Source organism: Benincasa hispida, chromosome 6 (assembly GCF_027475165.1).
Source record: "Benincasa hispida cultivar pf3 chromosome 6, pf3_genome.v1.1, whole genome shotgun sequence".
In the NCBI taxonomy this organism is placed as follows: Eukaryota; Viridiplantae; Streptophyta; class Magnoliopsida; order Cucurbitales; family Cucurbitaceae; genus Benincasa; species Benincasa hispida.
The window spans coordinates 29117856-29129778 of NC_143483.1; the positions used below are offsets into that span (position 1 = coordinate 29117856).

General features: G+C 31.1%; 1 protein-coding gene across 1 annotated transcript; it reads left to right on the forward strand.

Annotated features, from left to right (window-relative positions):
• The first annotated feature begins 1956 nt into the window (after positions 1–1956).
• LOC120079342 (photosystem I reaction center subunit IV, chloroplastic-like) lies at positions 1957–3731 on the forward strand. Its single transcript, XM_039033505.2, has 3 exons — positions 1957–2270; positions 2426–2491; positions 3536–3731. Exons 1-3 carry the CDS (start codon positions 2007–2009, stop codon positions 3638–3640), a joined length of 435 nt encoding a protein of 144 aa, XP_038889433.1. The 5' UTR covers positions 1957–2006; the 3' UTR covers positions 3641–3731.
• The last annotated feature ends 8192 nt before the right edge of the window (positions 3732–11923 follow it).

Genomic DNA, 11923 nt, shown 5'->3' on the forward strand with positions numbered 1-11923 from the left:
TGGTTAAAGAATTCAACCATTTTACTTAAGAAAAATTCAAGTCATTCTAAGAAATGTAAATAAAATAGACTTAATTTAAAAATAAAAAATAAAAAGTCAAATAATTAACCAATGAGGCCTAAATTTTTATCAAATGAGATATAATGAATTGAATTAAGAATTCCAATAAAAAAGAAATAAAGAAAAACAAAACAAACCATAATAACAAACTCAGCAAACCTTCTCCCCGCCTTATTTCTCATCCCAGCAAACAATCAGTGTGGTTTAAAAAACAAAAGCCAGTTTGCAAAGGAAAAAGAAAAAAAAAAAACTTTGTATACCCGCTGTCGAGGGTGTTGACGATTGTCATCTAGGTTGGAGCGTAATCATCGGTTGTTTGTCACTGTGAGTGAAAAATATTTTATCCATTCTTAGAAGAGCAAAAGTTTCATTGCATTGAAAGGATCTCATACTAAGTTTGGAAAAAGCTTATTTGTGAAGGTGAGGGATCAACTCAAACTTATGAGAAGCCTAAATTGAAGTTGAACGGTAACTTGTAAGTGAATCATTAGAGAGGAAGTCTATCAAATAAGTATTTCATTATAATTACTAAACTCTTTATAATAATGAAGTTTTTTTCCACGTGGCACACAACTTCCTAAAATAGGTAATGTTGCACTGAACTGGATTACCAATTTGAGCCTATTGTTTTATATTTAAGTTATTATGTTTGTAATAACATCATGCTTGACTTTTGTATTATGTGTCAAACCACTTTATTTTTCATTTGAGTTTTCATCGATGTGTGTGTTAACCTTTAGTCCATTAATTTAATATAATTAAGATGTGAACGTATTAAAAAAAACTATTTTTTTAATTAAGTAGTAAATGGCTAAGAGTGGGCGATAAATCCTTTTATATGTTAAATGGTTTATTTACAATAAGTGGAGCATAAGGAGGATTATGGAGCATTTATGGCAAATCGAGATTAAATTGAAGCAATTAGAAGCTTTTTTTTTTAGCAATTAAGGCTCGAAGGAAGCAAAATGACCAAATCGCCCTTGCTTAGAAGTGTTAGTAACGCTAAGATTAAGGCTCCAAACCATTTGTAGATAAAAGGCAACCATCATAACACTCTTGAGTGGCAATGTGGCGAGGTTTTTTCTCGACACAACGAGCGCTAGCGCTTTTTTCTTGGCAGTGCCACAATGTTACAAGAAGCATTATGACAATCTCATGACAAACTATATAATTAAATGTTTCTTCCTTTATTTAGATTGTTAATTAATTGTTTTTCATATTCAAATTTAGCTTAGAGAAATCAAGTCCGATTACCTATAATTCGACTTAATCCATTGCTAAATACTACAAACATTTAGTTCTTTAGATCGGTATTATAAATTTCATTTAGTCGTTGAAAGTTTCAACAAATCATGAATTTTTGTGAAAACTCAATGATAGAAATTTAAAATATCATGAAACTTGAGACGAAATGAAAACTAAACTACAAAATTAAGAGTAAAAAAAAAGTAACATTTTGAAATAAAAATATACTCAAAATCAAATTGATAAACATTGTCAATCAACATATGCATGATGACCATAAATAAAATAAAACAGGGTAATACAAACACTAAAGAATTGAATTTCAACTTTTACTAAGAAACACAATTACTAAAACAAACAAGCTGAGAAGAAGCAAAATTAAGAAAAAGGGAAAGAAAGAGAGAGAAGAATATCCCAAACAGAAAAGGATGACCCTATCCTTAAGATATGGATATGGTGTCTACATGGCAACATTCAATTGGTTGAAACTCAACATTCAACTTTTCCATAGGCTGAGAAAATTCCACAAAGAAATTATTACCCCATAAAACAACTGATTCTTTCTCTTTCAATATGTGGTTATCATTATTTCATTGGGTTTATCACATCTCTTATTATTCAAAGCACTAACATATTCAAACTCCCAAACCTGCTTTCCATCACTTAAGGCATAGAAGAAGAGAGATTCAAAGACAAAGGCAATGGCTGCCTCTAACCTTTCTTGCATTGCTTCTGGAGTGGTCATTCCCTCTTCAACTACCATCTCATCTTCCTCTTCTAGGTTATCTTCTTTGGCCTTCTTCCCCAAGAATTCCAACTCTATTTCTAGATCATCTAGGTTGGTTATCCGTGCCGCTGCCTCCGACGAGGCCGCTCCCCCGCCCCCGGCTGCCGCTCCTGCTGCCGCCACCGCGGAAGAGCCCAAGCCTAAACCTGCCCCTATTGGTCCCAAAAGAGGTGCCAAGGTGTGTGAGATCTTTTTTTTATTTAGTTCGAATCGAGATGACGATTCGAACCTCTAATTTCTAATTTTTAAGTAGGTAGGTTCAGAAATTGAGGGAGGTAATTATGAGCCCTTTTAGTAGAAATTGTTGTTGTTGATGTTTGATTATTTGAACAGGTGAAGATTCTAAGGAAAGAATCTTACTGGTACAAGGATGTTGGATCTGTTGTAACAGTTGACCAGGTTAGAACCTTTTGAATTCTTACTCACTTTTTATACATTTTTGTTTCTGGGTGTGTATGCAAATAGAAACATTTTGGTTATATTAGTTTTTCATATTCTTTCATTTTAGAATGAAATTGACAAAAATCAAGTGGCTAAGATTTCTGAGGGGAACCAATTAAGTCCTGTTTAGGGGTTAAGGCTGCTCTGTTTTGGGATTGAGATTATGGAAATGTTTTCAAAAGGATAATAAAAAAAAAAATTGTAGTAGTAAAATCTTGATTAGTAATCATTTGACTCGTTTTGATAACTATTTTATTTTAAAAATTAAGTCTATAGACACTAATTTTACCTTCAAATTTCTTCTTTTGTTATCTACTTTTCACCAATGGTTTAAAAAACCAAGCCGAACCTTGAGAATTTAAAAAAAAAAATTAACTTTCAAATTTTTTTTTTTTTTAGAATTTGACTAAGAATGTAACCATTGTGCTTAATGAAGATGTCAATCATTATAAAAAATGTAGATGGAATAGGTTTGATTTTCAAAAACAAAAACCAAATGTTTATTAAACAGGACATTGATTTTTAGTCTTTTGTTTTCTAAAATTAAGTTAATTTTCTTCCAATTTCTTACCACGATTTGCATCTTTCTTATGTAAAATAGTTGAATTTTTAGTCAAATTCCAAAAACAAATACAAAGGTTTAAAATGTACTCTTTTTTTTTCTAATTTTCAAAGTATAGTTTTGTTTTTAAAAAACATCGGTAAAAAGTTATAATAAAACAAAAAAAAATTAGAGGTGAAAAAGAAGTTTGAAGGTTTGATTTTTAAAAACTAGAAACCAAAAATTAATTAGTTTCTTGATGGAGTTAGGACTCGTAATAATAGCGGTTGAGATTGATTTCTCGAAAAATCCAATACTTCCTCTAATGAATTTTTCGAAATTTCTATTTTAGATTGGTTTTTAAAGTGTAAATGCGAATGAAATTTATATCACAGCTGATTTTTCTAAAAGAAAATGTAAGTATACTAATGCTTAATTAATGGGTAAATGATATTTTGCAGGACCCGAACACTCGATATCCAGTTGTGGTTAGATTTAGCAAAGTAAATTATGCAAGTGTATCAACAAACAACTATGCACTTGATGAGATTGAAGAAGTTGCTTAAGCTTTTTTCTTTTTTTTTAATGTGATTGTGTATTTTTGAGTTAAAATGTTTGTATAATACTTCCAATTTCAATCTATCTCTCCTCTTTCCATGAGTGTGTGTTTAGTATTTCTAACCATAATTTCTCTTCCCTTTTACTTATATAGTTCAAAAGAATGAGATTTTATTATGCTTTGTTGGGAGATGAAAATAATTTTTGTAAGATTTTCCTTCAAAATTAGAAAAAGGGGAAATATGGTACAAGTTTGAATTGTGTAATTTTCTTCTTTTTTTTTGGATATTTTAAAACGATATGAACTTTTAGATAGTTTCTTTATATCTAAAAATATCATTTTAAACTGAATTTTGAGAAGAAAAAAAAAACCCTCTAATGAGAAACTACATTGAAATATAGGCTCTCAAGATTGTCATTGCTCATTGTTAGTATATGCACAATTCTTACACTTGTGTAGACTTCTTCAAATATCGAATTAACAAAATGAATTATTAGAATTGATGCATCGTCGATTTCTAAATGAAATCTTTTATGAGAGTCAAAATTAATCCACAATGGAAGTTAGAGATTTAATTAATAAAATTATATGTTTCACGTGATGTTTATCGAAACAAAGCATAATGAATGGTATAAATTTATAAATTTACAAAAGTTCTGGTTTAAATTGATTAAAGAAAATAATTATGGTTTTAATGGACACCATCCAAAAAGCAGGGGAAATTTTTCCTAAAATTTATTAATAAATTGAATATTTTTTTAAAAAAAATAGCATAAATTCAAGGGGTTTTCAAAAATAGAAATTAAGGGAAATTATTTACCCAAAATAGCAAAATTTACTTTTTTTTTTTTTTTTTATAGAGACCGATAGAAGCTGACAGAAACCTATCAGTGATAGAAACTGATAAAAGTCTATTATTGATACAATGGGATAGACGCTGATATAAGTTTATCAGTGTCTATTAATTTTTTTTTTTTTTTTTGTTATTTCTATAAATAGTTTGACATTTTTTCTATTTATGAAAATTTTCCTAAATTCAATGGAACATAAGTCTTTTTTTTTTTTTTTTCTAAAGGAAAGTGGAAGAGTTCCATGACTTATCTAACCAATAGTGTTATAGGAGAATTTGGACTCAAGAAGGTTTAGGTCAAATTCACCAATTATATTGGGCTCAAATGAGATCAAAGGAAAAAATTGAGATTGAAATACTCAACTCAAGGTTCAAATGGGCCGTAGGCCAGGCGAACTAGGAGTTGAGGCCCATGAAAAGTCGACCTCGACCTCGACCAGGGATAACATTCACCTCGAGGGTGCACAATTCGCATAGTGGTCGCATGCAATGACATAGTGGTTGCATCTCTTTATTTTTTTTTTTTTTATTATTTTGTTTTTTTGCAGGATTCCTTTTTTTCTTAATATATACTATCGCATCTTCTTTGATATCTCAAAACTGAGAGTTAAGTTCAAGAATAATGTATTTTTTGAAAGTAATAACAAAAATAGGGTGCATAAGAAAGAAATTTCAAAAATAGAGTTGAAGGGAAAAATATTGACAAAGTTAGGGTACCAAAATTGTGTACTGGTACACGATTTTTATTAATCCAAGTCATCACCGTTGTGACCTAGATGGCTGCCAAGTCAGCGTATGCATGGACTTGGTCAATGAAGGAAGACCAAACTCGTGGACTCCATTCACAATTTTTGTATTTTTTTTCTATTTAGATTTTTTTAAAAAAATTAATTAGTAATTTTCTTCTTACTTGTTTTATGCTTGTTCTTTTATATCATACTCATTTATTAGATTTAGTGTCTCAAGATAAAATGTAATTTCGTTAGTTCTTTTATTTCAAGATAGAAATTCACATGAAGCTAAAAGTTTGAATTACAAGTCACTCAATTTTCCACATGGTGGTCGTCTTCGAGTGCTTCGAGATTAGTTTCGCCTTGTTGTCGTTGTCGTCTACGAAATATGTCTTCAATCAGTATCAGCAACATTGAGTCGTCTTGTCTGCTAAATAATATTTTTTACATTTACCAAGTTTTGGTTACGCATTGAACTCAATTGTGGTAAATTGTGTTGTACTGAATACTAGTGTACATCTTGGACTAGAAGTGTTCAAAAAACCCGATGACCTGAAAAGACCAATTAACTCAACCCAACCCACGCGGTTTGGGTTGAGTTATCAATTCATTTGGGTTGGTTTGGGTTCAAATAAATGAAATTTTATGGGTTGGATTGGTTTATGGGTTCACTTAAAATAACCCAAACCAACATGAACCAACCCGAACTTATTAATAACTTTAACATTTATATTTCTTTTACATATAATACAATTACATATATACATATTCTTTTAGTTTTACTTAATTTCATTATTTTCTGGATAATTCATTATCTAAAAAATCCTAAAAAAAATAATTTTTTAGCACTTTGGAAAGAAATTGAAATCGAGTTGTTATTCTTAATTTAATATATGAAAATAATTAATCAATTTTTCATGTATTAACATTTTACTTCGCTTTCCAAAATAAAAATTTAAATAAATGACCCGATTAACCCGAAGCAATCCAACCTAAATGTTTTATGGTTGGGTTGGGTTGGGTTCATTTTTTAACGAGAGTTATTTGAGTTGGAGAAATTTACAACTAAAAAAATTGGGTTGGGTCTAAAAAGTCCTTCAACCCAACCCAACTCAACCCACGAATACTTCTATCTTAGACAAATTATTCCGTAAGATGAAAAAAATTAGTATAAATAATGTTCATATCATACATTTGAAAAACATAAGATAATAAAACTCTTACCATGCAATAATAGTAAGTGTCATCAGGTGTGATAAATCAATTCAATCGTATCAGGAAAAGTAGTCATCTGATACAGCTGGCCCATTTGTTATTTATCCTTGTACACAATGATCATGATGTGCACACCAGAACAATAGATATTCTATAAGAATTTGACTCTAGTCTTGGTCGTGCTTACCTCTCAAATCAATTTGGTGTAGTGCCGGGAGTGTTTGGCACAATGACGATACCTTTTGTAGCAGACCAAACTATCTCAACACACGATTTGGTTGATGCCACTCTACGATATAGAAGCATATAAAAGGGCTAATAGTCAACCAAATGTCTTGACCATCACGATAATAATCAGGCAGTAATAACCAAATATCTTGTGTGCATAACGTCCAATTAATCCAAAAAAACGAGAATAATTAGACACCCAAAAAGTATGTAATATTCATTTGTTACCTAATTTTACATCATTCAGTCAAATATTAGTCGGTATACTAGCAGCATATTTGTTGACTATTCAAAGGCAACTAATACACCACGCCATCTAACATTAAAAAAAAATACAATTAACTTATGTTATTAAATAAAATGATAACATAATAAATATATAAATAAAATAATACTGGACACTAAGTGGATGAAGATTTTAGGCATGTAACTAAACTTGAGGTGCTACAATGTTAAATCTATCATAAGTCCATACTTGTAGTAATATCAGTGGTCATGCTATTTCTAAAGCCTGTGCATTACTAGCTCGACATAATTCTCTATAAAGCCATGCAAGACAAGCACCACCTCACGAGTATGTACCAGCAGGCTCAAAATTGGCCAGTAGTGGAAAAATCATAAGGTGTACCAAAGTGTTCAACTTGTCAGTGAATAAAAATCATTCAATAAGCTGCATAATATATACTCGTGCATATCTCTGTACTATGATTTCATTGACATCATGGGACAACTCTATAAAATGGGACGCTAACTACGGGATACTCAATCTTGAACCTTTCAAATCATCTAGTCAAACGTCCAAAAGATCGTCACAAACTTGTTTCCAATCATATTATGATGAACCCATCACAGGTTCTCCATCCACTCGTAATCCAAACTGAATTGAAATGTCCTGCAACATAATCGTGCATTCTTCACAAGGTATATGAAATATGTGGATTTATGGTCTCCAACGTTCTACTAAAACAGTAATGAGGTACCGATCCAGTTGGATAAATCCAATCTGTGCAACCCCAAGAAAACTAGTCTGTTGTACTAAGGCATGATACGTGGATCGAACGGGATAGTACGTTATGCAGATGCCCTCCTTTTTCGGTAGCCCAAAACTATAATAGAAGAACTATCTCATATCGATGGTGAAAGGTGGGTATTTTATTGATATAGTTGCACAGGATTAGAAGGACTAGGATCCATAATGCACAACTACTAAAATAATATAAGCAAAATTAAATAACAAAGTCTATTACAATAATTTGAAAAAACAATTACAATAACACATATTAAAAAAAATCCATTACATAACAAATTCCATTCAATTACATAATAAAGTCTATTACAATAATTTAAAAAATATATATAAAACCAATTACAATATCACATATGAATAAAGTCAATTACATAACAAAATCCATTACATAACAAATTCAATTACATAACAAAGTCAGTTACATAACAAAGTTATCAATGGCCCGAAGAGGAAGTACCTAATGTACGTTGTGGATAAATACGCTTGTTATGTCCTTCTCCCTTACAAATTGCACATCAAACTTTTTGGCTAACCTCTCATCAGTCCATTTCATTATGAATTCGTGTACTTTTTGGTCGACCATGCTCTCTTAGTAATTCAGCATTTGGACGAACTTCTGTAAACGATAATTCTGGTCAATAATTTGGGTGTTGTATTGGATGGAAGCAACCTTCATAACATTGCTTGAAATGGAAAAATTTGTAGCATTCGTCAATAAAGGTAACTATGTCAAATGCATATAATTACAAAGTGCAATTACATGAGAGCATGGAATCTTGAATGACTGTCATTTGTTACAAGAACAAGTCCTTTCTTTCAAGCTCACAGCTTATGTGTGTTCACCCTTATAGGGAGAAATCATAGCTTTGCCAGTTTGTACTTCAAAAGTTTGGGTTTCCCTATCAATAGATGTCACTGTATATGCAAATGCTCATTTTTCCCACCTCTTAAGCTTTCTCATGGAATATTCTATATATGTGTCCCCACGATCGAGTGCTTCGCCTATCTCTTGTTTCTGATGTTCAAAATATAATATTATGCAATAGAATGTTAGCCTAACCAAAGAAGTAATCAATAACATTCTAACTCCTTTGAAAACCGCATTCATGCATTCAACTATGCTTGTTATCCACCCATAGTGGTACCCATTATCATGTGATTGTGTCCATTTTTCCAAGTCAATATCAAAAAAATATTCAAGGCACTCATGGTTCAATTTTTTTTCTAAGTCAATATCAAAAATATTCAAGGCACTCAGGATTTAATTGCTTCAACTCTTTCATGCACCTAATGAACATGCACCTTTGGTGTTAATTTCCTACCTTAAACACCAAATCTTTCAGTTGATTTGATTTGTATTTCGTATTCAAATTACTAGCAACATGACGAAGACAATATCGGTGGTACGCTCTAGATTCACTCCAACCAATTTCCTCATTGTTAATTGTAGCAAGAATGCCTTTATATTTATCAGAAATCCAACAAATATTATCTCGTTCGATAACATATTCGCGCAATGCCCACAAAAACTATGACCAACTGGACCATTTTTCTCCTTCAATAATAGCAAAAGCAAGGAAAAATATATGCCTATTCACATCAATAGACAAAGCAATCAATAATTTTCCCGTAGAGATTAGTTCCATCCTTCTGAATTAATGACCTACAATATTTGAACCTTTCTCTTGCAGGACTAAAGGACCAGAAAACTCGATAAAAAATAGTCGTACCTAGCACATCAAACATAAGGAAATACCAATCCAATTGTGTTCCAGGATTGTAATGCATAACAGTACTCAACCAATACGGGAGCTTTGAATATGATTTCTCTCAATCACCAAACACAACAATCATTGTTTTTGTCTTTGCTTTCCACACACGTCTATAATTAACATTATATCCATATTTTTTTAATTGCTTCTTGGAGTAAGACCACAGGAACCCCATGATCAGTTCTAATCATATGTTGAATATTGATACTCATAAAATTCAAATCAAATGCTATGAATGATCATGTGTCAATTCTGAGTACAAATATGAGTGCTCCCTTTCAAGTCTAGTAATTTTAAACATCCCATGAGTCTTGGACAAGCACAAAACCTCCAATCACAACAAAATTTCAAATCTAATCTAACAGCTAAAAAATACTAAATATTAGACAAAATAAACTTTACACAATAGATCTTCCAAATTTTCAACAAACCTAATTCAAAACTCTAGATTTTCACTCATACATTTGGACAACATACTAGATCTATAGATATTCAAGGCACGAAGAAAAAATACCTTAATCAATGACTGCAACACGATAGTGGCAGCATGAGAGAATGACGGAAGATGGAGAGCACGACGGACGGTAGACGTGCAGCTAGCTACAGGCTAGGAGAGAGAAGAAGAAAGAAAGAAAGATGGAGATTGAAGAAGGAAGTGATTGGTGGGTGGGAGTTTAATGACCCCAAATTTCAATACTAAACTAGGAATCGTTACCAAAATTTAACCTAAACTAACTTATAAACTCTTACACTTTGAAAAAAATTTTGGCAGCATAATGACATAAGCGTAACGAAACCAAAATTTACTCTTAACACATGTTTCAAAGAAAGCAACTCCCAATGACAAACAAACATCATACTCCTCTCAACAGAACTTCAGAGTTTCTAGAAACTAGTACTAACAATATTTTCTACATCATATTCAACAAAAAACTGAACAAACTTAAACAGATATGGAATTCAAACATAATAAACTAAATAAAACCTTTTAGTTTTACAAGTTCTCGACTCAAATCGACCAGAACCCAACTCGAACATAAACCAAAGTTTTAAAATTCAAAAATTCCAAATGAATTAAATTCATAACAAAAAGGAAGTAAACAAGAACATAAGCCTAAACTTTGATCTTTCTCAAGCTCCTTTCTTAGCATCACCAAGGTCACAATGTCCATCAGTACCTATAAAATCTAGTGAGGGATCAGTACACACTTATACTAGTAAGTAGCCCACATCTGAAGGGCCACCAAACAATATTGCATAATTACAAGGCAATAGTGAATATTGCATAATTAATATCTAAATTAATCATCTAATAAAAGTACACGACTTTAGGATATAAACCCCAACAATATAGCCTATACAAAGCACTGGAATCATCAAGAGAATGAGAGATCCTTGCCTTGAATTTGAAACCCACACTAGAGTTGAAGAATCTTTCATCGTCTTCAAGCACGAGAGTTCCTAAAGATAGTGTTCTCATTGGTCTATCCTTAACTGAGAGAACAGACTGTAGAGTGAGATTCACTTTGAGAAAGGTTGAATCGATCTTGGGGAGAACCCTAGACGTGTAGGTTTTGTCACAAGCACCCAACAAGACATTTATAGTGTTTAATAATCTTTTTTTATAGTAATTTGACATTAATAGAAATACTTTGAATGTAGAAAATCAAACAAACTTGTGTATAAATACACTTTGAGACCAACTTGTGCAACATTTTGAAATATAGAGGCCAAATGGAAACTAGACCCAAAATGATTGTTTTTAAAATTTTTATCTAGTTCTATGGAAGAAAAAATGGATTCTCATACAAACAAAAATTTTAAATATTAAAAAAAAAAAAAAAAATCTAGTCATTTTAACAACTATGTAACTAAATAAACATTTAAAGGGCAAAATTCTATAAATTTGCAAGTTTTGGTCCAAAGTTTAATAATTGTATAAGTTTACGTGTCCTAAATATATGTTTTAATCAATTTAGCTATGCACAAATTAAGAAATAAGTTCGGTAAATTTATGTGGTTAACAAAATATGATATTTAAGTACCATTCCTTGTATAATTAAAAAAAAATAGAAAAAGACCTAAACTCTAAACTAAAATAACTTTCATCTCAAATTCAAACTAAAATAGTTTACACCCCAAATACACAAACTATAAAAATTAACTTAGGATCCCGAACAACCCCTAAGTAACTTGAATACTTATATCCTCTGTCAACTACATCAAGTTAAGATTACATCATTAATAACCTTAAATTTTTCATACGATGGATTATGTAAATTGCAAACGAAAAACAATCGAAGAATTAGAAAAGAATAAAACACATAAATTATAAACCAGATAATAATGGATTTTTACGTAACTTTTTGGGCACAATGACAGCCTATAAAGAAGTTTTGTATTAGAACTTGTGTATATAATTTATATGTGATCCTCTATTGGGGTATATATATATATATATACATGA

Bases quoted from the DNA above. Each gene is read 5' to 3' on its own strand.
- LOC120079342 (XM_039033505.2), top strand. From the start codon at position 2,007: ATGGCTGCCTCTAACCTTTCTTGCATTGCTTCTGGAGTGGTCATTCCC. The intron at 2,271-2,425 runs GTGTGTGAGATC...TTATTTGAACAG, and splicing joins GTCCCAAAAGAGGTGCCAAG to GTGAAGATTCTAAGGAAAGA. The intron at 2,492-3,535 runs GTTAGAACCTTT...GATATTTTGCAG, and splicing joins CTGTTGTAACAGTTGACCAG to GACCCGAACACTCGATATCC.